The 26,744-nt window shown below is 39.5% G+C and overlaps 1 protein-coding gene and 1 long non-coding RNA gene across 4 annotated transcripts in view; one reads left to right on the forward strand and one right to left on the reverse strand.

The window, feature by feature from the left end:
- Positions 1-17,665, reverse strand: part of prx (periaxin) — a 33,737-nt gene extending 16,072 nt beyond the window's left edge. For all 3 annotated transcript variants that reach the window (XM_036214673.1, XM_024277602.2, XM_036214672.1), the window contains exons 1-4: positions 17,500-17,665; positions 4,886-4,935; positions 3,147-3,239; positions 268-393 (exon numbers count right to left, since the gene is read on the reverse strand). In XM_036214673.1, the coding sequence (XP_036070566.1) occupies positions 268-297 (30 nt within the window). In that variant the 5' untranslated portion in view covers positions 298-393; positions 3,147-3,239; positions 4,886-4,935; positions 17,500-17,665. The remainder of the gene's footprint in view (positions 1-267; positions 394-3,146; positions 3,240-4,885; positions 4,936-17,499) is intronic.
- Positions 6,157-11,563, forward strand: LOC112149796. The gene is made up of 5 exons (XR_002919845.2): positions 6,157-6,360; positions 7,694-7,818; positions 8,629-8,781; positions 9,673-9,741; positions 11,394-11,563. It is a non-coding gene; the product is annotated as an uncharacterized LOC112149796 (long non-coding RNA).
- Positions 17,666-26,744: the final 9,079 nt, after the last annotated feature.

A 26,744-nucleotide genomic window follows, 5' to 3' on the forward strand; every position in this document is an offset into this window, starting at 1 on the left:
GAGTCTCTAAAAGTGAGTCTCAGCTGGTTGTTCAGTCGTGGTTCCGTTTTGAATGTTTTTTTATTTTGGAGACTTTTTTTTCACATGTTAGATTGAGTGCAGAGTTTTGCAGGTATTTGTCATTCTGCACCTCTGGATCCATTTGGTCCATTAAGCTGTCAGGCAGCAAAGGTCACTTCAACCTTTAACGACATCCCAAAAAACCCTGCAGATCTCCACCATGACGGGAAAGCTTGAGCTCATGTTCTCAGCCAGACTCCGACTCACCGTCTGCTCGTCCGTGGGCTCAGAGTCCATCTCTGGTTGGGCGAGTTGGCAGGTGGACTCTCTCAGGTGACTCCTCTTCTGACTCAACACCTGCTTCAGCTCTGCATGGAGCTTCTCCTTTTGCACCTGCAGACAGCAGATGCTGTGAGGGTGTGCGGTGCAGGAACATGAAAAAGTGGTAAAACCAAGAAAATCTCCCACCAACAAACACCGACCTGCAGCTCCTACTATCAGGGTGTAACCTGAGGCTCTGGAGCCACAAGTGACTCGGATATGACTAAAGAAAATGCTAATAGTTTGAATAAATAGACATTATTTTAGTTTTCTCATTTGGATTTTCAAACTGAGGTGATCTTATATTAGTAAAACATTATTGTTTTATTTTTTCTCCCACAGTTGACATTAAACTAAAATCAAGACGTCTTGTGTGGTTCATTACTCCTCATATTTCCAAAATGTCAGATAACTGACCAAAACTGTAATAAAAAGTTTAATATACAAAAAAGCAATTATCTTCTGCTGCAGAACAGTGTGTAATTTTCTGCTGGAACAAAGTTTTAAAATTCATAAATACATGTATGTATGATGGGGTCTATTTATTTTGTATTTTATTTTGAAAGGAACTTACATGTAGGGCTGTCACTTTATTGTGTTAATCGTGATTAATTAATTACAGATATTTTAGTCTCATTTTATTTATTTTTTGTCTCATTTTAGCGTCGGATGGTTACGTCTGTGCTAATCCACACCGGGAGGAGCATTTTATCCCACTCATGTGATGGTCAATTAAGAAAAATATAAACATTAAATAAGTTATTTGGACTTCAGTCCTTTTATATTTTTAAGTTTAAGTTGTTTTTACAGAAGCGGACTGTTTAATACGCTCTGCTCCAGCTTCTATCTGAGAAAGGTGATTGTTTGGGGAAGTTACAAAAATTCCCCTCTTAGTGCTTGTTTTTTTGTCAAGATGATGAACCAAAAGTTTATTACATCTAAATATTCAATTCCTCCAGTGTTTCATTTCTTCCTTCTTAAATTCTCTTCTATCTCTTTTTGCTTCATCCCAAAATGATCAAATTCACCCAAATAGGTTAAACTAAACTATAAAATCACTCGACTGTCTCTTTTACTGTGTTGATGTTATTGTTAAACTGTTGAATAAGGTAAATCAACATTTTAATTATAGTATCATTAAGAGGTTTGTCCTCAGTATTTTTTGGATCACTCAGAAAACTCTTTTCTGATGTGGTAAATTAAAGCTGTCTGTTCCTGACGTGTTTTTTTTTTATTTTTTTTTTTTATCAAGATTGAAAACCACCTTTTTAGTTTTATTTTGATTCTTTACTGCATAACAATGTCACAGATTTAAATAAAATACATCAAAAGGAAAATCTTGACAGCAATTATTAGGATAAAAATCATTGCGATTAAAATCAATGAATTCGATTAATTAATTACAGGTTATGATTAATTATTCACACAAAAAAATAATCACATGACAGCACTTCTTATGTACAACTGTTGTCTAAAGTAAAAAAATACATTTTTCTCATGCAGAAAGATAAACCATCATAATAATTCAATTGTAAATATTCAAATTGTATAAATTATAAGTAAATGTCTTAATTGCTACATAAACATAAATAAATGGAATGAATTTTGGTCACTAAGAACGGTTTTTATATCATAGATCGCTGCGTTAAATGTTTTGAGAATTTTACATTTCCATGTATTTTATTTACTTTGCTGTTCCAGTCTCAAAAAGAAGAGAGTGAAGGATCCAGAGAGGATCCACAGCTGTGGATCCAGAGAGGATCCTTCACTCTCTGGATCCACAGTTGTGCAGTAATCCGCCTTCAGCCAGCAGGTGTCACTGAAAAACGAAAAACTCCACAGTTTCACACAGTGGAGGAAACACTAAGGGAGAAAAGTCCTGACCTGCAGCCGTCTGCAGATCTGCTGCTCTCAGATATTTCTCTTTTCTGTCGTGGATGAATATCTCAGAAGATCAGCAGAAAACTGCTTTTGGATTTTTTTTTTTTTTTTTGGATCAGAGGACCAAAACTTTCCAAATCAATCAGTTAAAAGAACAGGAATTATTTTCTGCCATCAAGTCTCCTCTGAGCCGAGAAAATGACTAATCTCACGTTGTTTCCAATTAAAGAAATGCCCCCAATGCAAATGAATCAGAGCTCTAAAAAAATAAAAACATCTGATTTAACCTTCATTATATTATGGATTATATTACTACAGTAGCTAACTCTGCTCAACTGGAGCTCCGTGACGACGAAATAAACAACACATCAAAGAGGTTAAAGAACAATTCCTCACATTAAATATTGAGCTGCTGGAAAATGTTCCGATTGGACTTGTTCCACAGAACCCGTCTGTCCACGAACATCTACAGAAGCAGATGCACCAATGGACATCTGAGAGATTTGGTGAACCCTGGATTATTCTGCACCAGAATGTCCTTAATGGATTAATGGAAACAAAACAGGGACAAACTAAAAAAAGATGTATCAGCCAACCTGTTAGCCTAATCCCTTATTATTAAAGTTATTATAATTGTTCTCTTTTTGACATCATTTTGGTATTTGTGGTATCACACTTGAGGCTGGCAGAGAACCTAACTACATCTTACCCAGACGTGACACGCCCTTGTAAATAATTTTTGTTTATTTCTTGCTCTCTTGCTCTGCTGATATTTCTTTTGCTCCCCCTAGTGGCAGAATTGCACATTGCGGCCATTTCTTTAAATAACCAAAACTCTCCACAGAAATGGGCTAGAAACTTTTTTTTAACATTCTTATATTTTTTCCTCTTCAAGACTTGGATGGATTAAACCATCTGGCGGGCCGAGTGGTTAAGAGCCTCACCGTTCTCTCTGGGCTCTCCTGGTCGTCTGTGGGGCCGCCGCGCTGCGGGCCGGACGGGGACCTGGGAGGGGGCGAACGCCTCTTATCTTTTACCTGCACACAGAGCAGACGGCGCTTCATTCAACCGCAGAGCAAATCACATCCAGACAGTAAGAGATTACAGATTATTTATTATTTTAGTTCAAAAGTAATCTTGTACCAAACACAGTTACTGTGGAGCGCAACATTTTAAAGTAAAATATACTGAAAATGATTTTTCATTACATTAAAATGTGTTATATTCCTCTTGTGTCAGTACAGACCCATTTAGTTTTTATTTAATTTTATTTTATAACAATGCATAGCATCAAATTAATACAAAATGCAATTATAAAAATCAACAGATGAAAAGGAGCAGAAAGAAGAAAACTTATATTATCTGCCTCTTTTGCTAAATCAACAAAAGTACATAAAAAAATAAAATTATCTTTACATAAAGGCTCTATTTTAAATACACATAAACATAAATACATACACATTTACATAAACAGTTATCTACACGCTCCCTCATTTAATCCTATTTACCTACTCAAGGTTCAGTGGCATCATCTGCTTCAAATTTTAAGAAATAATTTTGCCTAATAAATAATTCTACATTTGCTTAGCATCTCACTTTAAATAATACTTTTAAATGTGCAAATATGTGTTTTTCTTTGCTCTATATCTTCATTTTCTGAATATTTCATGTCATCTTTAGACAACTTAACTTTGTCTTTTATTGAGTTTAACCTGCTAATTGAGTTGTAACCATGTCCGGTGTTCCTTTTACATACATTTGAGAATGTTGTGATAAATTAGATGACTAAATTCTGGTATTTTCTAATTACTGAACAGTGGTCCTGATGGGTCTGAGTATTTACTTCCTGTTCGTGTCTGTTTTGTATTGCCTTTTTCTGTAATGAGTTTTAAAAGCATAAAAGTAACAAATATTAATATGTCAATAACATTTTTTTCAGCAAATTAACTGGTTGTTGTTGCTCATTGTTGCAAATTTACATTTTTTGTGTGTCTGAGAAATGGAAGAGATGTTTTTTCTGGTGTCCATTTATGGGAAGGGAGACGTGAGACTAATGAATCTGATGAATCTCACTATGAAGTTAGATTTGTGGCAAAAGTATTTTCTATCCAGATAAAGTTTTGGACCTGAAATAAGAGGTTTGTGTGTTTGTAGAAAGAGTATTATTAAGTATTATTTTGATGATGTATTGTTACTAAATGAAAAAATGAAAATAGTTAGAAAAGTTCCTATGGGGCATATTTTCATCAGTATTTCAAACACTATAAAGTTTATGAATATTCAAAATACAAGCTGTAATGTAAGTGAAGATTACTGAAATCACTGAAAGAGATTTCGTTTTTATGTGCCAAAAACGTACAGAAGGAGCAGGAGGATCACTGTAGTGTGAATGCTAACTCCAAGTGTTACTGAACATGTGATGAATGGAACACTCCAGTCATCACAGTCAGACACTGAGCTGCTGGATGTTGGCTCCTGACGTGGAGGAAGCGCTTCTCTCAGCTCCTTCCCCTGTTTGTCTCATGAACTCTTGCACGGTTGAACTTTAGGAGACTTTGGGAAACAGCGTGACCTGAGCTGCCACCATTGTTTGCTGAGAGCCTAAAATAATGTCTTCTTCTCATCACCAAAGACTCGCCGCTCAAACGTGTTTGTTGGCTGCGCACGTGTTGCGTTTACTCACGGCTGGACCTCTGGTCTGGTTGAAAACATGGCTGTCTTCTCTGTCAGAATCTGGAAGATCAACATGAACATCGGGTTAGTTTTCAGGAACTCTATGAGAAAAGCTGAAAGGACGAAGTGAAGGTCTGAGGACCTAAAGAGGAGATTTAAACAGAGCAGGAGATCCTCTGAAGACCTCAGAAGGAACTCGAGGACCCGTTCAAATCTGTTTCAGACGAGGTGGAACGCTGTAGGCCGGACTCTGAGGGTCTGTGACAGCAGGTATTCCTGTCAGGCTCAAGCATGTGGAGTTAAAGGATCTGATATAGCGACACGGCCGTCAGCCGAAGCTTTTAGAGGTCCTAGCATTCTTTCCGTAGCCTCAGTCATTCCTCTGACACCCGATCCTAAACCATCTTCTTCTCCATTCACACAACCAGCGCTCAGGAGAAGGAAAAGCTCCAGGGGGACTTCACGTTAAATTCAGCAAACGTCCTCTGAGCAGAAGACATCACGACATGATGATCTTTTCTGCTTTATTCAAGAAACCATTTATCAAAGAAATTATTTCAACAGATCAAATGATGGTGAAGCACAGAAACGTCGACTCAACATCAACGGTTATGACTGCAGAGAAAGAAAAACGGCACATTTGTGTTTCTCTCCGGCCTCAAGAACATCAACATGTTCACCAGCCTCAGCATTGCATGTTCAAGTGCATGTTCAATGACAAATCTACGTAAACACACATAAATGCAGATTTCAGGCTTCCATGTTTAAAACTCACATGTTACATTTTAAGAATCATTTTAGGGCTCTGTGTCCATGAAGCCATTAAGCATGCGTTGCAAGTTAAAACAAGTCGAACTTTGACCAATCAGGGACTAGGATTTGAAGAAGAAGCCCCTCCCTGCTTGTCCAGTGTGAACACCACTGATTGTTCAAGAACCCACGTTTAACGCGTTGTCACATTTGTAGACTTAGAATGATGCATTCTGTAACACAATCATCTTCTGCGAGTCTTCTTCATGTACCATAACGCAATGAAACAAAGTAAAAAGCAGAAGAAAGTCAAATGTAATAGTTTCTTTTTTGAGTTCCAAAGAAATATTTTTTTTTCATGTAAAAAATTTATGGAACTGGTTGAGCTCAACTTTCAGGAAAAAATATTTTTTCCTTTTAGGCGTATTCAGACCTGAACCTGTTTGGTCTCTATTCAGACTTCTGTTTCAAACTAAAGCTTGTAAACAAATCCATGTGACTAAAGATCTCTGCAGTCATTGGCCAGGAATTACGAGGGCGGAGCAAAGCAATGAGAGAAGGAGTGATGGAAGTCCTAAGCTTTGCAGTTCTTGTCGAGATAGTTCACTTTTTCAGTCTTTAGATTTCTCTGACCAGTTTTGAACGTCTGTATCAACATCAGCTACGACATTTTTTACTGTTACTTTGGAACGGTGGAGACATGATGCCAGACGGTTACCGAGGAGACTCAAGAAGGTGAGGGACTGATAAGTGTTTATGACATAAAGATTGTTGGGAAAACAGCAAACAAAATGTGTCCGGTCTGAATCCACCCTTCAGTTTGGTACTTAAAAAGTGCTGAAAACACAACAGTTCTTCAACTAATGTTGATTTTTTTTAGTTTAGTTGAAGTTTTACTTTTTAATAGAAGCTTTAACTGTCATATCAGGACCAGTTTGGTGAATTTTCTTCAAAGTTTTTAGATCATTTTCCTCTAAAGTACTTTGCTTTCAAGTTAATAAACTTTCAACTCAATGATCAAACAACCAACTCAAATCATCATCCCCCCACCGCCGTGTTTGACAGTTGCTATGAGGTGTTCAGGCGGAAATGAAGCCTTTTGTTATGGCTTTGGACAGTTTTCACCTAAAAAAAAGTTATTTCACTGCCAATCAAAGTAACTGAAAACATTTTTACGTGCAGCACACACGTTTTTTTCTTTTTGTTATGTAGTAAAAACATCTGAACACGCCGGTGCAGCTCTTTTGAGCTTTGGAAAACAGGTTTTTTTTAATTCTACTGAAGGAGCAAAGGAGTTAATAGTATTGTCTGCATGTTTTTATCCCATTTTACACAAGAAACAGGTTTTAAAAAAAGCTGGATGATCTTTTATTTTGATTTAATTCTCTCTGAATGTTTACACGCATAGTGAAAAATTTAATGTATTAATTCAAAGTGCAGTTAAAGTAAAACCATTTTGACTGTCTGTTTGGCATTTTTGTTAAAAATGATCATCTTAATGTCAATGTAAAAAATAATGAATCATTTTAGCGCCAAATTTATTAAGGACTCATATTTCTGTAAAGTAAATCTGCACGTCTTTAAATGCAGAGAAAGGGCAAATACTCTATACATCTGGACATATATTCAGAGGATTAAACCTTAGACACCATAAAATACTGATCGTAACGTTGCACGACATGAAAACAAGTATTTATGAGAACATTCCACACGTTTTACTGCATGGATTCTATCGGTGAGAGGCCTGTGTCCAAATCCAGGCCTCGAGGGCCAGAGTCCTTCATGTTTTCCAACCAACCCGTCATTGAAGCTCCTTATTGGCCAAACACACCTGACCCAGGTAATCAGCAGCAGAGAAGGCATGGTTTTAGGAAAACCAGCAAGAGGTCGGCCCTCGAGGCCTTTGGGCACCCCAGAATCTAGAGAGAAACATTTGATCTTTAAGGTGTGTGGGATATTTCAAAATAAAAGTCTGGTAAGTCTCTGAATAATGGAAGTTCTGCATTTTGAAATCCTTTGTCAGAATAGTTTTTCACGGACCAATTTTGAACGTTTGTCTCAACGTCAGGTTTTTACTTTTTGGTACGGCGGAGGCGTGTTGTAAGACATTTACTGAGGAGACGACGGCTAAAAGGGTTTTTGACATGGATTGTCAGGAAAACAGCACAAGAAGCATTTTGTATCACGTTACAGGTACTGTTAATGAGTCTTCATTCATCTGACCACATTTCAGTGAGTTGCTGTGTCTTATTGGTGCTCTGCTACTCTGTTTACATCCCATAATGCCCGGCTGCGGTGGCCATTTTGGTTCAGTTGTTCCACTTCAAGCATGGAGTCCTTTCAGACTGAGGAAACTCAGAGAGAACCAGAGTTTAGTTAGTCCAACTGGAAACCAACCGAGAGAACCTTAAAAGACAGGTCCGAGAGCGGTTTCTGGTCCTGGATCAGGATCCACTTGGGTGCATTCAGACTGAAAATCTGTTCCAGATTACTGGGAGAAATAAACACTGGCTCACTTTAAGCGAACCAAACCTGTGGCTGCAGCCATCCAGTAGCCAATAAGAGCCATCTGCTGTAGCTAGACCACTCCCACATCGCACCTGAGCTGTACCGCTAGCCGTGTGAGCTCAGGGTCAGAGTTCTGGTATCAAACCTATTCCTTCAGTCAGCACCAGTTCTTGAAGAAACTTTTAGGTGTAGAACATTCAAGTCAAGTGGACTTAAGCGTTTTGGGATGTAAGAATTTTCATTAGAAAAAAAATGATTTGAAATATTTCTCCACGGCTGGATTTTGATTTTAATCTTTCATAAACTCATTTATTTTTTCTATTTAAGGTCAGCTGAACTTTAAACTTTGAAACATTTTGTCTTAAAGAAGAATAAAAAGTTTAAACATTTTTGGGATAAAAATAGTGATCTTTAATTTCCACTTGACTCTGCTGTCAGATCTCCGTGAGCGTCCACACACACATCAGTTTGTCATCTGCATCTCTCTTCACTCAGGGACATCAGCCGGTTCTTTGAAGACTTTATTATCCGCCTGATGATAGTTCTGGAGGTTCAGGAACTTCTGCTGAGCCAGTGGACCCCCCCCGCCAGAGCAGACTCATTCCTGACGGTCCTCCAGCTTCATGTGATCAGCAGCCCGCGCTCGCAGTTATGCCAGTGTGAATGTGTATTCTGGGTGTGTTGTAATGGGGGGGTGCTGCTCCTGTTTGGGTGGGCCGGGGGTGTCAGGTGCCAGACTGGGAATCGATCACAGAGGCGTAGCAGACATACGCTGGTGAGTCTTCTGCGGGTCCAACAGTGAAAATGTAGAAAAGAAAACTCCAGACCAGCCTCCAGAACTCCTACAACAGCTGAAGATCGCTTCAGAGGAGAAACATCTGCGCTGTGAGGTGGTCATTCATGAAGCTCGAGAAGCCTCAAATGTGACGACGGCATAAAGGTTCCCTAAAAGTGATATTTGTGAATAACCCATATCAATATAAAACTGTTTTTTGGTGTTTTTAACACATTTTCATGATAATAGAGGACATTTATAAAGAGAATTGAGCTGAAATAGCATTTTTTCATTGTGAATCAGGAGCTGATGCAAATATGTAGTTGGAAAAAGCTTATAGGTGGAACATGGAGGCCACAACCAGCAGGCCAAAGTCTCCCAGCTCCGCCCCATCCTATTGCATCCACTTGAAAAAGAAACCATGAACTTCTTTGTTTTTCCTCGTCTGAGTCGGCCATTGGCTCAAACGACAGGATAGCTCGGATATTGCTAGCGGGAGAGAATGTAAACAGAGAGCTCTCAGTTATGGGTGACAGGAAGGGGGGTCAGGGTTGCATCGTATCAACGTTCCCGCCCACAACTCAGAGAGGAATGTCTTATGAACTCTACAGAATCCTTAATGCTAAAATATTTTCTATTTAACTTAGTTTTTTAAATCATCATCTATACGTTGCAGGTTTATTTATCTCTTTTTGTGATCCAAAGAGACAAACTTCCTTATTTGCTGCTGTTTCTCCTTTTTCCTGCGGCGGACGGATGGACAGGCAGCAGCAGGTGGAGGAGGCGGCACTCCCTGGGTGGAGCTGAAGAATGGAGGGAAGTCAGGGGAGAAGGTGAAGATTTGGGATGCCTCAGCGCAGCGCGAGCTCAGAATAGATCAGGCCTTCATCTGCAGGCCTGTGCGTGGCATGCAGATGAAGGCCTGCAGTTCACACCGACGTTTTCTCTGTTTTCACACAAAAATATCTAAAACAACAAACACTAGATTTGAGTCACGAGTTCTGGAACAATTTTAATAGCAGATGTCCTGATGAAAAGTTATGAAACTAATTTAATTTGAATTAACTCGTTATATTTTTCTTAAATTTTCAACATGTGACTTTTATTTTAAAAGGATACAAATAAGATTTCATAGAGTCTGTGAAAAAAACTCAAACTGACAGAGAATTTAGTTGATTTTTTAGTTTGTTTTAATGATGAGTCACTGACACCTTCCATGTATTGTTTTTAATTCATTCTTGCTGTTAAATTTGTAATTTTACCACAATATTTGAATCTTTTTCTGCTTTTATTGCTTGAAATAAATACAAATAAACAAAACAAATAATTAAAAAAACTACCTTGTAAAATTGATTAAAAACTAGTTTTGCTTCAAACTGAAAAGTTAAAACACCAAAAACTCAATTCTCATTCATATTTTGTAGCTTTAATGCCTTTTTAATGATCAATTATTGGTGAACTTTAGCACTTTGACTCAGTTTCTTTCTGTGAAACGTATCAGACTAAACAACAGAACAACCTATATGTATTTAAAGGTATATTGTTTTAACTTTATTACTCAGTCATCCTCATTTTCACAGCAGCATCTCCTGAAGGACAGCAGACTAAAACTTTGGTCAACAATTAGAAAAATTATCCAGAGCGACCGACCAAAACAAGACTCATCAGGGGAAAAGCAGAAGATCTTTCTTCAAGCAGAAATAGTTCTGTCTGAACTTCATTCATCATTCAACCATCAGAATGATTTTTTTTAAATAAAAAAATAAGGAACTCTCTGGAAGGAGGGCATCACGCTCCATCTAATGTCAAACAAGAATTTAACGGAGGAAACATCAGAGGAACAGTGAAGCATGGCGGTGGAAGTGTGTTAATGTGGAGCTGCTCTGTTGTATTAGATGGAACCATAAATTCTGAAAAGAATTTAGGTTCTGCAGCAGAACAAAGATCCAAAACACAGCAAAGTTCACCTCTGGACAAATCAGACTAATCTAATAAATCAAAGTTTGGAGATAAATTGAACTGATTTTGTCTTCCAAACTCATTAATGCTAAAAAAAATATATATATATATATTCCTGATTCAAATTCAAATATAAAAATAAAAAAAGTTAAATTAAAGTTGAACACAGACCAGAGAAACACTAAAAAGTTATTGCAGTAAAAAGAGAATCAATTAGTAGTATCAGGGGTACCATGTTTTTCTGCAAAATTTAGCCAGGGATGCAACCAAGGAGCAACTTACATGTGATTAAAAACAATAATATATTAATGTACGTCTTTGCCATTTTCATATTAACAACAAATTGCCATTTAGCGACCACTACAGGAAACTACACGAGTGCTTTAGTATTTGACAGGAACGCAGAAGAACCACCGTCGAAAACAAACATGGAGGAGAATCGGATCGTTCTCCTCATGAACGTCAGAATATTTTTCTTATTTTCATTGAGACATTGCTGTTCTAGTTTTATTTTTTCCTTCCTCAGACTAAAGCGGGACAGAAAGTCATCAAACTGGGTCACTGCCGTCATTCAGGCGTCTGGAGACTTTTGTAGAGCTCTTCAAAATAAAACTTCATTGATCTCTAAATATCAAACATTTGTTTCTTCATTGCAAATAAGATATACAGACAATACTTAGTTGTAGCGATGAACTTGACAGTATCTTCTGCCACTCGTCTAGCCAACCTGCTCTCCTATGGGGTCCAGATGACCCCACTTTTAATGTAAACATGCCGACAACAGCACAAGGATTAAAATGTAGATTCATTCAAAAGCAGAGTTTTTAGCTTTCCGTCCTCCCGCTGAAGTCCCTCTGCGGTGCAGCGTTTGCTCTGAAGTAACCTCGAGGGTTTGAGTCCGAGCCGCCCGACTGTTTTTATCGCTTTCCTAAACAATCCTGATGACGGTGCAAAACTTCCACGACGCGTCTCTTCAGATGGGAGTTCATGTAAACATTTGGGCGTCTGCAGGCGAAGCGCTCCATTTCCTCAGATAGTCTCTGTTTTCAGAAGCTCCTCGTCTCCATTATTCCCTTCAGACGAGCTGGAAGGTTTTTCTGAGGTTTGTAGATGTTTGCTCTTAAAAAATTTTAAATCTTTAAAACTGAGAGCAATTTATAAGGTTTTGTTGAAATTCTGTAGCATAAATATATGGTCATTAAAGTCATTTTTTTAACATGCTTGAACTTAAGTTAATAGCAGCAGGTTTAAAGGGGGCGGAGTCAGATACCAGTGACTCTTCCTACTCATTTCCGGCATAAAATAGACTCAAAATGATGTGAAACTTAATAAAACTACATAAAATTATACTTGTTTTACACCTTTAAAAAAAAAATTCAGGTAGTTTTTCAAAGGAAGCTGTCAGAAACATTCATGTTTTTAGAGATTTCCTTGTTTTTTTTAACCTCAGTGGTCCTGTGGTGGAGTGTCTGCCCCAAGGCTCCAGTTCAAATCCAGCAAAAACTCTAAAAATAGGACGTCCCTGCTTTACACTCAGCATTAAGGGGTTGGATTTGAGGAGTTAAACCACCAAATGATTCCTAACAGCGGCTGTGTCTGCAGCTCACCGCTCCCCCAGGGAGTGGATCAAATAAGGAGAACAAATTTGACACAACCAGGTACGCACGACTCCAGGTCTTTAGAGGTCAATGATCCATTCACTTTATTTGATTTCCAGATTTTCCAATCACAACAATTCATTAATAAGCAGTCAGAGGTGTGTTATTGTGCAGCATGAAGGTTGCAGGTTCAAATCCCTTTTGACTAAAAGTTAGAAAAATCCAAAGAATGATCCAATGACTGAGAGGAAGTTTTTACATGTTCGTTTCTCAACAAAGTAAATGTGTAAAATGTGAGAAACTTCAACAGAACAAATATTAGTTTCTATAGATTCTGAGACCCGAGGAGGAAAAAGGTGCTTTGTTTTCCTGAGGAACAGAATCGGATTTTCTTCTTTTTATTAGCCTCCAAAATAAAACAAAAAAATTTATCATTTTAAAGTTTTGAAGAACAAGCAGTGAGTGAGAGGATTCCTCTTTTTTCTAAATATGGAGTATACATGAGTGAATGTTTGACTTTTATCTGTTTTCTTTTTTTATTTTAAGTTAGCGGTAACACAAGGTTGATTTATCTATAGATATATTTTTGTGGATTTTTTTGTGCTAATATTGCTTTAAATTAAAAAAAAAAATTGATCAGTTCTAAAGGTGTTCCCAGGTGTTTTTTAATTATGATAATGCCGTTTTTAGACAACATTTTTAACAAACCTGTGTGGTTTTCTAGGACATAGTTTCTGCAGAGCGGCAGTAGTTCATTATAAATTCACGTCTTGTGAAATAACTTGTTAAAAACACCAAAACCAAAATTTTCCTCTTCAGGAACTAGTTTTGCTTCAAACTAAATAATCAACATATTAAAATCTCCTTTATTGTTTTATTTTTAGCTCTTTCGTTTATTTTCTTTTTAAAACTTTAATTAGTGTTTTTAGATCAAGAAAAAGCGTTTTTATTTCTTTTTTTTTGCAGATTTTTAAAGACACATGAAAATTAGGCAAAATTAAAAGATACATTGTGGCTGTTTTCATTAATTTACATGTCTATGAATCCTTTTTTAAATTATTTTTCAGGAATCTACATTAGTTCTCATGAGTTTATATATATATATAAACTATATCAACAATTTATAAAGTTTATTTACCTACCTATATACTTTACTCTCCAATATTTACTAGTCAAAAAATCAACTGACAAACCATATTCTAGTTCAAGTTTTAGCTTGATCTTAATATATATATATTAAAAAAAGAAACATTAAAGTGTCCAAACAGATCAGCTCAGATTCTACATGAACACAACCAAGAGACACAAACAGGCTTTGTGAGGTTTGTATCGCCTCCTTCACACCCAGATTTCCTCATCCTGCTGTTCTCCTCTGGAGATGGAAAACCTAATTAAGTCTGAAAGTGAGCATCACGCGTCCTCTTAAGGAAAACGAGCGGCAAGCTCCGGAGCGCATGACGGACAGCCGAGGACGTGTTTGTGGTTTATTTTAGGGAGAGCTTTTATCAGCAGAGCACACACAGGTAGAAAGTATTTTTCTTCCATTCACTCGCAGGAAACAAGGCCGGACTTTTTTCCACAATCGGCCGTGTAGATAACACAAAACTCGCTGGATCTAATTATAGGACAATCACAAGTCCAGAGACGGAGGGGGGGGGGCTATTTCTGGTTCTATTTCTGACAAACATCCAACTATAAATACTTTCACAGGAACATCTCGTCTTGAAATGAACATCTGCTCAATTCATGAGGTTTAAGCAACACTTTCTAAATCACTGAACGGACTCATAGAAATACTTTAACTGATAAGTGAGACTGAAGGTGTATTCAGACTCCTTAACCTTGCGGTTATTCATCGAATGAAAGCTTGTTAATAAAACGATGTGACTAAAGATCTTTTCAGTCATTGGCCAGGAATTTGAGGGCGGGGCAAACCAACGAGAGGAGGAGTAATGGAAGTCCTGCTCTTTGTAATCCTTGTCGGGATAGTAAATTTATTTGAATGTTAAATTTCTTTGATCAATTTTAAACTTCTGTATCATCGTCAACACTTTTTACTTACTTTGGTAAGTAAGAATGCTGCAAAACGGTTACCAAGGAGACGGCTAAGAATGTTTATGATAGATATAGATCGTCAGGAAAGCAATGTGAGTATCAATGTGTATCATGTTAAAAGTTCTTTTAATGAGCCTGCAGTCGTCTGGCACCATTTCAGTGAGTTGCTGTTGCATTTCTGCTCCCGTTCGTCCTCTATGAGAGTCTATCTGTGAGGGTGCTGCAGGTTTTTGGGTCATCCAGGGCCATAGAGGTCATAGACGCAGCTGCATTTTAAGGGACGTGCAGTTGCGTTGCAGTTCCCTTGAGGGTGACGCTGGTGTCCTCACGCCACACTATAGATGTTAGTAAAGTGTGAGTACTGCTTCCTTACTGATCACGCACAAATGCTGCACACAAGGGGTGTGCACGTGATAGAAGTACCTGTAGGATGCCCGCACAAACCGCACTCTCTCTAATTTCCTCATTTTTAACAGTCAGTTTATATTTTTAAAAATAAACCAGATATTTTCATGTATCTTGATGTAACTTCCTGCCAGAGTTGACGCTCGAGGCTCGAACACAAAATAGACCAGATGCTGAAACGACCCGCTGCACGGCGCAAGGCTTCCATGGAGGACCGCAGCGCTCTGCACCTGCTGTGAACTACACCATAGGTTGACAAGGGCGCCAAATGGAAGTGGAATGGGAACCAGATGTTACGCTCCATGCCTGTGAAAGTATTCTTATGCTCCTAAAACTTGTTTTGCCTCCTCGTGGAAGACTGTGCGATCACGAAGCTTCTCCTGCGCCAGTTTTAAACTCAGCATTAAAGGAAAAAAATGACAGTCTTCTTCAAGGAGGCAGAACGAGCTTTAGGAGCTAAAGAGTAAAGAATACCAATCTCAGGAGTGTAAGAATAGTCCCACGAGCGTGGAGAAGAGGTTTCATGAGGACTCACTCAGCCATGTCCCCCTCCGACCACCAGAGGGACCCCTCCCCTGAGTATTAATCATCTTCAGCACCTTCCTCACTACAACTCCCATCAGCCACCGATTCAGTCTTCTCCGCGCACAGCTGATCATCATCATCCTTATCAGAACCACCAGCATTTATACTCACTCCAGCCTCAACTCCAGTGCGAAGTCTTGATTGTGTTCATCGGTCAATCTGAGCAGGTTTCCCTGGTTTGATTCTCTGGTTTTGACCCAAGCCTGTTTATTTGTTCCTCTGGGTTTTTGACCATTGCCTGCCTTTCTACAGCTGTCTAATGTCTCGCCGTTGCTCTGCTCCATTAAACTGTTTGCAAACGGATCCTAACGTCTCAGTCTCTTTGTCACAGAGGGAGTAGAGGAGTGGGCATGGAGACTTTCCTGTGTGCGTGGAGTTTTATATACGCTGGTGGGAGAGTTTTGGCGGAAATTTGACTCCATATACAGCATGGACATGAGGAAAAATGTGCGTCTCTGGGGACTCAATGAGCAATCTTTGACCTTAATATCTCGTTTGGGTCATTTTTCACCTGCAGATAGTCCGGATCCACCTGTAGGGGCAGTTATAACCAACGCTTGGGATGGGAATGAGCTCCGAAATGGTTCTTTGTTGAGATAGTGGGATGGGCATAAAAGATAAAAGACGACTCCTCTCAGGAATCATGGAAGACCTACAAGTTGAATTCATTGAAAGTGAATAAAAAGAGTTTTAATTCTACACACAGGAGTCAGAGGAATTGCATGAGAACATGGATGGAGGGAGTTTTTTGAGATGTTTGTAACAAGAACAGCAGCTGTCTGATTTTAGAGGTGTTGCTGGTCTGAGTGTCTGAAGATAAAAGGAGCGCAGTTCCTAAATCACTGGAGATAAGTGAGATAAATCCCATCAGAGATAAACAAAACTCGACACACCCGCAGGCGTCTTCCCCCTGACAGGAAATGCCTCCATCTAAACAGGAAACAGACATTTATTGGACTGATTTGAATCTTAGAGAATAAAAAAACAACAACCAGAAAAGTAGAAAAAGCGTGACACAATCAAAGGAATAAACACATTCAAACATTATCTCAGGAATAAAACGGTTTGTTCTCTTGAGCTGCTGGTTTACACCAGTTTTCCTTCCTGTGAAATCCTCTCCGCTCTCAGAGGGAAGTTCACGATCTTCGCGTACGTCAGGCGGTGTTTCCTCATGAGGTCTCCCCCAGTCGACTCCTGACACCACTTGACCCTGAAGGCTCTGGTCTGGGACTGACCCCACCTCCGTCAGTCTGCCAGGAAATCGATAAGATCGTCATCCATCATCTGGATGTCGGCCCAGCCTCCAGACCAGCTTCCATTGGGTTTTAATGAAATGTTTTTGACAAGAGAACACAGGACTAAAAAAGTTTCCTGTTGATGGTTGTATTCATTATGTAAGGAGTGTTTTGACTCTTGTACCCACTTTGGCTCACATGCATACCAAGCTGAGCTGGAATTAGAGGCCAAACTGATCCTGTGACCATCACACTGCAGCTGTCACTGGTGTGTAACCCTGAGACGGGGGGGCTATTCGAAATGACCACAACTCTGTACGACCATCAGCATAAAAAGACTAGCATTTGCACCACGTTCAGATGGAAAAACTCATTTTTGTGTGTCTTTTTCATCTCTAAATGCAGCACGGTGACATGTCGAGCTGCAAGAGGGACCCATAAACCTCATGTGTGTTTGGAACCAGCAGTTGGCACTCGGGGATAAACACAAGCAGCAGCTGTCTCACTAAAACTCTCTCTGCATTTAAACAGCGCTGCATTGTTGCGCTCTCCAAAGTCAGCAATGTTAAGGCTGCAGAACGCTCCACAGAAAGTCCAGCCAGCACTTGAGGAAAAGCATGGCAGTTTTTCAAAGTCAGGACAGGAGATGCTTCGGTGCCACCAGAACCACCTGCTGTCCTCCCAGCACCTCCTGCAGCATATTCTCTATAAGCAGCGGCAGAGAGCTCGCAGGTGTCAGCAGGTGTCGGCCTACCTTCAATTTCCACCCTCAGCGTGTCTTCTCCAGAGGCTCAAAGGTGACGGACCTCCACATGCAGCAGCAATCAATTTCTCCGTCTTCTGACCCTCCGTGTCTTACTTTCACTTCCCTTCTTGCTGATATGATTTCTAAAACTCTCCCTCTGTCAGCAGCCAGCCAGCCCGCCTGTTGCTCCCCTCACTGAAACTTCAGGCCCGGCCCGGGGCCATGGTATCTCAGGAGGGACGGTTCCAGCTGCCTGATTGGTCAGAGGGCAGAGTGATGCCCCCATATTAGGACAGCCAGGGGGCGGGGTTGTGCTACTATAATAAAAGGAGGGTGGAGAAGAAGATAACAACGTTTATGGCATAGAGGGTTGTTTGTGTGAGCGGTGAAAGTAGTCTGTGTGCATTCACACACAAACAAAATGCAAACCTGCACTAACTAAACTTGCAGGAGTTTTAACTAAACTTGAAGTTGCATAAACGTCTTCTGCAGTTAAAAATGATGCGTTCCAGAGGCTCAGCTGTCATTCCTGACACATCGGGCGGGTGTAGAGTCACAGTTCAAAGGCTACTGTGGACTTCAGAGGTGCATGCTGTGCGATTTTAGGAATGTGTTTACTTTCCATTACTTTAGTTTACCATGTTGCTGCAAATTAAGAGAGATTTATTTTAATAAAACCAGGTTTACAGTAAATCCTTTCATAAACATCGAATCACCTGATGTTACTTTACAGTTATTTAAATCCTGAATGGCTGGAAATAGGACCTACAGACCTTGTTCCAGAGAAAGTAAAGTGTATTTCAGGGTCACAGCTGCTGCTGGGAACTTACGACTCTATAAGTGTTTGAATATAATTGTGTCTGCTTGAACTTAAAAGACCCACTCCGATGAAAATTGTGTTTTGGTGTTTTTAACATGTTCTTGTAGCATTTTTCAGATGACAGTGGACACATATACAGAAAATGAATCTTAAAATTACATTTCTTTGTGTTTTTTTATTCAAATACTTATGTCATAATTTACCAAATGCATCATATCACCTTTATGCAGATGACACTGTCATTTACTGCTGCTCACGGACACTAATGTAGGCTTTTGAGTTCTTACAAACTGCTTTTGACATTGTTAGATCCCTAAAAATGGGTATAAATGCAGAAAAAACTAAAGTGATGTTTTTTTCACACAAACGTGAGCCACAGGAGAACACACAAGTGCTTAAAACTGAAATCAACAAATCAATACAATTCGTAAACAGCTCTAAGTACCTTGGTTTTGTACTTGATTCAGAGCTAATGCTTACAGTTAAAATAAACTATTGCAACTTACTGTCACTATACTTCATGAATGTCAAGCTGCATATAAATTTTGCATTCTCCAAACATCTGTTTACTCATGTTATCTCAAAAATCAATTTACTCTACCTAAATTTCAAATTTGATACAGTAAATATCCTAAAGTCATCCTTTTGTTTATTATTTGTAATATACTTTAACTTTATTTATAAGATGGGTTTTTCATCTGGTTAAATAAAGGTGACAAACAAACCAACAAATATTTGTAAATTAGGATGAAGTTTGAAATAGCTTGTAGTTGTGACATATAAGTAACTACGGCAACCTCCCCACTCCGCTCCATTCTGATGCATCCACGTGCAGAATCCATGAACGTCTTCATTTTCCCCGTTTGTGCTTGTATCTGGCTCAAAGCTGTCTGACTGGACAGCTCTGATATTAATCGCCATTTTTGTCACACCGGTAATATGAAGTTGGGGTTGTGGGGGGCGGTAAGCTAGCAGGAGAGCGTGTAAACAGATACACATCTATCCCTCTCACACGATTCGATACGCATCTCGATACATGGTCCACGAATCGATACATAAAAGATTCAACTAACTGTTTGGTGACACGATACAGTCAGATTCTTTTATCAAAATTGCTAAAATGTATATGTTTCTTATACATTTGGCATTTGAAGCTATAAATTACAATGCATTTGACGGAGAAACTTTTTTTCACATGCAAACAAAAAGACAAAGACTGTAGAATAAAAACATGACAGTTTGCGTGAAACCAACTAATGTCTTGATCAATTTTATTCCTTTTTACCAACATAATCTCGTTCATATCTGTGGTTTTAAAATGAGACTGCAGTTGTTGATCAAACAGACGTCTGTTAGGCAGTAGGGGCGGGCTTACAACTCAAAGGGGGAATTTCTAATGAACTACTGCCGCTCTGCAGAAACTATGTCCCAGAAAACAACACAATGACAACAAAATGACGAATTTTGGCTACAAATGGCATAATCATAATTTTAATAAAACACTATAAAGATGATCAGAGTAGAGCTTTAAGCATTTTGTTTTGTTCTTCTGCATACTTCCTCAGTCTTTGTTTAGAAATTCAAATCCCAATGCTCCGTTCGTCTACCAGGTTCTGGCTCCTGCACCCGTTTTGGTCAGGATTCCTGCGTTCTTGGCACCAGGCAGCTCATTTGTTTACAGTAAGCTGAATAAATCTAAGGAGGAACCTGCGGCGTGACATTAGAGAATTCGTCCTGAAAGCGTCTGCTGCTTCTCCGTCTCTTACACGAAATACAGGAAAGCAAAAACCTTCACACGTCGACTTGGATGAATCAAATTAACAATCAAACCACTGGTTTATTCCTTTTGACCCACATCCAACCAGGATTAGTTTGTTTATTTGAACCTTTTAGCCACAATATCCACTTCTTTATCAGCTGTATTTTTTACATTTTGTTGCCATATTTAACTGTTAGACCCCAGATGATTATTTAAAAAATATACTGATGTAAGAAATATGTATAGAAAATAGACACACTGACGTAAACAACAAACTGTTTGATTTCTTCTCATTAGTTTGCTAAACGCTGTGACTCAGCCCCTCCCACAGGCTCATGTCTGGTTTCATTTTGTTGTTATGCTTCCTGGTAAAGCTTGTTAAGTTGTAAAGTCTTTTTTAAATACTCTGAATTCATAAAGTCATAAAGCATACAAGAATAAATATAAACACATTTAAAAGCTTTTATATTGAAGAGTCAGAACTACAGGACAGTTTATTTATTTATTTCAACTTTAAGCAGTTATGATCAGTAGGAGGTCCAGAATCAATGATTATTGTTTGGTTTTAAGCCAGATTCTCTTCTGATCTGGATCCAGCCAGCTGAGGTGGAGTTGTTTGGTGGGGGAGATGCTGTCAGAGCAGATCACGCCGCCAGCACTGTGTCAGCTATCGTGGTTATTGTTTTCTCCTAGCTCAACACAAAGCCAGGATTTGGATGCGGGGGAGGCAAAGGGAGGCCAGACGGGGGAGGGATCGGGGTGATGCTGGGGGTGTCATGCAAATAACTTCAGTGAATTTAGAATCTAAACAAAATTCCTATAAATCTTAGTGTCTGGCATCAGACGTGTAGTCTCTGACACGAGTCAGCACTTATAGAGAAGACGGGATGACACAAGTTTGTTTGAGGGAGTGCAGACCCTCAGCAAAAAGTTTCAATGTAAAGTTAATGTAAAGACGCGATCTGGCACGGCTCGATTTGGATGTCGGACGCAGCAAGGAGCACGAGCACATCAACCAATCAGGGACTCAGCTTTGGGCATGTGATGTTTTCAGTGATTAGATCAAAGGGTAGTAACAGAGATTCAATATAGCGGCACGATGCGAGAATTTTGGTCCTGAACTTCCATAAATTTTCGTAACCAGCTGGGGCTGCAGGATTGACAGACACTGTCCCGGTTACTGTTTAGGAAAGGCAGGATGCACCCTGGTCAGGTCGCCAGCTCGTCACAAAGCCGCTGGAGCTCTATCAATCACACCCGCGAGGCTAACTAGCCTCCCGGTAGACCGTGTAGCAAGCGCTGTCACCAAGGGGTCCAGCAGAGCAAGCGAGCGTCGCTGTTCAGAGTTCAACAAAGCTAGCATGCGCCACACGGCTGTCGGCAGCTTGACCTGCCTGGGGTTGGCTTCCCCAGCTTCATGGGCTTATGTTTTCTTATTTCCATTAAGACAATAATAAAAAGACCCCCCCCCCCATTATGATTTTGATTTGATCGGGTTAATGCTCAAACTGGGCGAAGGACAGAAGTAACGGTAATCCAGGCGCAGCTCCCGCTCCACAGTGTGTAAAGCCCCCACCGAGAGAGACTGAAAGATCTGGTGAACCCAGACGCAGCGAAGTGCTTTCTGGTGTCTCTGTAGAGCTCTTTAAAATATATAAACCCATGCTACTCACTCAAAATCATCCATGTTTTCCATAATGTGGATACGGATGAATTCCAGAACAATGTCGGTGGTTGCTCCACAGCCAGGGCGTCAACTCGTTAAGCAGTAAATGTGTCAAAATAGAGGCGTCAGACACGAATGTGACACACCTTCTGCGTTCAGTGTGAATGCACCATTAGCATAGACTAAATATACTGGTAGTACACTTCAATAGATTACTCCGCTTAGTGGAGCAGGAAAATTCCTGCTAAAAGATCTACATCATGTTCCTTACTTGGTGTAATTAAAGTCTCCTCATTAAATATATGTGAGAAGATCAAAGTTACAGTTGGGGGTCAAATCAAACAAAACAAAGAGTTGAAAACATTCACAGTTTAACAAGTAAGAGTTTGGTCTTAACTTTGAGATTTTGTCAAAAAAATTCCAATTGAATCATGAATTTAAATCTCTTCCAAATCACGTGACTGCTCCAAGTACAATCTTCTAAAAAAATCATAATTATAATATCCTGCAGTCCACAGAAAGCTCCCAAAACAACTGAAGGTAATCCCTGTTTAAAGTCAAACTGAAAAGAGGAAGACATCTCAGGGATGCTGACAAGAACTTACAGCAACAGAAGAACTGTCCAAATGTCGGCGCTACAGTACGGTTGGAGGATGGAAACACTTGAGGTGCCTAAAGGCAGCACAGAAGAAAAATACTCCAGGCTGATGAAACAAAGATTTTCTTTTGGTTTTGATTCCAAGAACAAAACCAACAATACACATCAACAAAAGAACCCCTATGTGCACAATGAAGCACGATGGTGGCAGCATCATGCTCTGGGGCTGTCCTGGTCAGTAGTAAGGGAATATATGAATCTTCAGTTCCTGAACGATCTTAATAGACGTGTTCTAGTAACATTCTGACTTTTTGACCCTTTGTTTGTCTTGCGTTTAGAAAGGCCAGTGAGACACCATAGTAAACCAACAATGGACCATCCATCCATCCATCCATCCATCCATCTATGCTAATCCCTTTTGGAGTCACTGGGATGCTGGAGCCTATCTCAGTCTCTGCTGGGCAAAGACACCATTCCCTCTGGATGGTGTACCAGTCCACAACCGGAAAAAACGAAATATTTTTTAAAAATACTGGACAATACCAACCCAAGCTCTGTCCATGTATACACTGTAGCTGCCGTTTGCTTGAAAGTGGCTGGACAGTGTGAGATAACATCATGCAAAATTATGCAACGGGATACTTTGATACTGGAAGTACTTCACTTATCCTGTTCAGATCAATAACCGTATGACCCTGCAGCCTTTTTCCAAAAACAGTTATTAAAAAATGAAGGAAAATATTTTTTTCTGGAATACACATAAAAGTCGTGGAATTTTTAGAGGAATTAATATTTTATTTGCACTTTTAAAGATTCAAAAGTGGTTTATATCCCCTTTAAAGCTAAGTTCATACAGGGCTCAAAATGTGCATTAAAGCGACCATTTCCAATGAAGGTATAGTCACACCGGCCGCGTCGACTTGCATTCAAGCAAGACAAGTCTATCAGAAGAGTCTATGCAAAAGCACCTCAACCAGAATTTCTGGCTTCCAGAAACGGAAATGTTGTATTCATGTGTTGCTATATAAATCAGCTGTTCATTGATCGCGTGCTGAAAGTTCACCCAGTTCAACTTCTTGATGCTAAATCATGAAAACGCTGAATTGGAACCAATGAGGAACTCAGATTTGATAGTGATGCGTGGGCAGTGTCCTTTTCAAAATATGAAAGTGTCAATTGTTACCATGATCATAAAGGCAAAATTAATAATCCCGGTTTGCATCCAGCCAGAATTATATGGCACCAAGTCTCACAAGTCGGAACAGAGATGTGAAAGAAAAAGCCTGGAGCCAGATTTGTGGGATTTGCACCACTAAGACATTTCACATCAAGCTCTGTTAGTAACGAACATGTGCTAGTAAACTACAAAAAAATGAGAAGAATCTCCTCCCTCCCCATCCCTGCTTGTCTGGTGTGAACACCACCAGCTGAGAGCGCATTTATGAAACAGCGTATAGCACATTCTTAAATGTGCAACCATAGACAGTACTGGACTGACCATCCCCTTCCCCCTCGCGGTCCAAACAGGAAGTACTCGCTGGTCCCAGAAAGCCAAAATCCTATAGACTTCTATTGAGAAATTAACAGTTATTCCTCAGTCATTCTGTTTGTCCGAATAACCATTCTTCATGCTAACAGTGTTAGCATGAATTCGGGCGATATCCGTACCACGGAAAAATTGAGACGGAATTAACTTCATTTTGTCTGAAGCCGAGGTAACAGCCTTGTTTTGTCCATCTCTATTCACGTCAATGTGCACAACACATGCCCAGTTCAAACGTCCCTTCAAAAGTCTATGTAAACGTGCGTATTTGCATGTTTCTGGCTTCCGTGTTCAAAACTCTCGCAATCATGCATCGCTACACAAGTTTTTATGACTGTTTTTGGCCTGGAACATACTTTGGAATTGAACTATCACCAATCAGGGACTCAGATTTGGTAGTGATGTATGGGTAGCGTCCTTTTAATTCACGGAAGTGCTAACCATTTGAAAATTGATAGTGGAGGAACATAAATAACGAATTAGCGTTTATATGACATGAATTCTTTCATAGATCAGAATAGAGCTGTTAAAGAAAAAGCCTTGGGTAGGATTAACTAAATTTGAACCGCTTTGAGATTTTACACAAAGCCTCCACTAACTGTAAGTACAAGAGTTAGAATTGGATAGCGACAAATGAACACTGGATTCTAAAAGCATCTTGTTGGACTAGCATAAAAGTTTATTGTGAAGTGTGATATCAACATTGCAAATAATGGATGATGAATTACTCATCAGGGTTAATAAACAAATTCTTCTCTTTAGTGACATGCCATTATTTCACAGCTGTTCATTAGAAAAGACATTTACCAATTGAATCCAAAAATAGATGGAATAAAATATAAATAAAGGAATTGGATGACCAACTGAAACAGAAACCTTTCATTTTCAGTCAGTAAATGTATCGAAATGTATTAAAACTTTAACTGCCAATTTTTAAAAAAAAAATTCAATTTTTCTTACCATAAAATTACCAGACATTTTTACCTGAATTCACAACAGTAAAGTTTTGTGCATGGGTTTGTAAATATTCTCCCACATCTGTGTTGTGTTGGACCAGAAGCAAACATCGATCCTGACCTGCATCTGAGGAGGGCGTCCAGGTGACTCTGAAAATCCCACGCAGACACTCACACATGGTCCTCCGAGGGAAGCCGGCAGAGGAAACACGCCGGCGGAGCGGCCCACGCTGGCGCTGTGGGGCTGGTCGGGCTCTGCAGCAGAGCTGGGGGAGGCAGGTGGGTGTTGGATGAGATCCAGGGGGGGCCGCTCTCACTGTTTGGACCTAAAGGGGTCTGAGCTACACCGTCAACGAGGTCACTAGAAACTGAAGGAGGGTGGAGAGCTTCCAATGCCGAATGGATGGATGGATGTTCATGTCAAGATCTGGTCCAGTAAACTTTCTTTTCTCTCGTTCAGAGCGAGTGTTTGTGAGTCCACTGGTGTGTTTGTGAGAGAAAAGCAGGAGACAAAATGGAGCGCATTAGTCGGAGTGGACAGTCAGCAGTTTGTCAGGTCACTCTGTAAAGCCCGGCTCCATTGTCTGAGCCGCTGGAGGCTTTAGCCGCGGCCCGGCGGGGCCTTGTTTGTGGGCTTACCAGGGCTGGACAGTCAGAACCAACCGTGACAGTGATCGGAGCGCAGATAGAAAGCTGCCCAACAGAGAATGGTAACGCCGTCCACCAATGAACACAAAAGCAACACAAAATATAAGCTTTGTTGGATTTGGTTAAAACAAATCTCACACATCCCACAGTTTTGAGCAGTTCATAATTTTTGGCTGGTTGAATATTACTCAGTTTATAGGAATACACGGGATACAAGTAAGGAATAATACCCGACCGAGTGTGCATAATGAGAAATTAACGCACAACGTGGAAGACAAAACTGTCCAACCCGAAGCGGAGGCAATCGTTTGAGGCCTCGGTTCAGGCTTCCACGTCATCCGTTTATCATCCTGTACATACGGATATGTACAGGATGTCAACATTAACGCGTTAACGCATGCAATTAATAATAAAAAATAAAATTAACGCGTTGAATTTATTAAAGAAACTTATCCTACTTCAGTCCTCTGCCTCACAAGGCTTCCAAAGTTTGCCTTAATTTCTAACAAAGCAAACTTTCTCTGACATGATTCCACTTATATCATGCTCACTTACAAAAGAAATCAATATTTGACCAATTTTTAGCACTTTATTTCATCCATATGTCATCCAGCAGTTTTGTAACTATGCCTCATAAAATTGATGAATTATTTTCCTTATTTCAAAATAAGAGCTCCCAGAAACACTTGATATATATATATATATTTACACATTTTGAATCTGTATAACCAGCTATAGTTCAAATATGAACTGATTTTGTTTGTTGAGTCAGCAAATTATTTCAAATCAATATGATTTCTAAGAAAATGTTCATGTTTCTCATCAAGATTTTTATCGTTTTTAACATAAAAAGGAAATTTGTGAGAATGCAAAACTTATCCTGAAGAATTAAAAAAAACTGCTTTATGTTCCTTTTCTTGACGTCTGTTGACATTGAAATAAGAAAAAAACACGCAAAGATAATAATCTGCCACATTAAGAAGCATCTCCACGTCCACTGGGTGGTCATCCTCCTGGGGGTCCAACCTGTTCCATTATAGCCTGTGTTGGGTGGTGCAATATAATCTCACAGTGATAAATGTGGTGGCGAGCACATTCAATCTGCAATTACTTCACCACATAGTCCCATAAGATGTCATGAACCTGAAGATCCACATGAAGGTCTGAGAAAACCGAAAGGGACTAGATTTGTTGCTGGCCTTCCGTCCGACCATAAAGTTTCTGTTTTTCTTTCATAAATAACATTTTGCACTGAAATTGTGTT

The sequence above is a fragment of the Oryzias melastigma genome, linkage group LG13 (genome assembly GCF_002922805.2).
Source record: "Oryzias melastigma strain HK-1 linkage group LG13, ASM292280v2, whole genome shotgun sequence".
In the NCBI taxonomy this organism is placed as follows: Eukaryota; Metazoa; Chordata; class Actinopteri; order Beloniformes; family Adrianichthyidae; genus Oryzias; species Oryzias melastigma.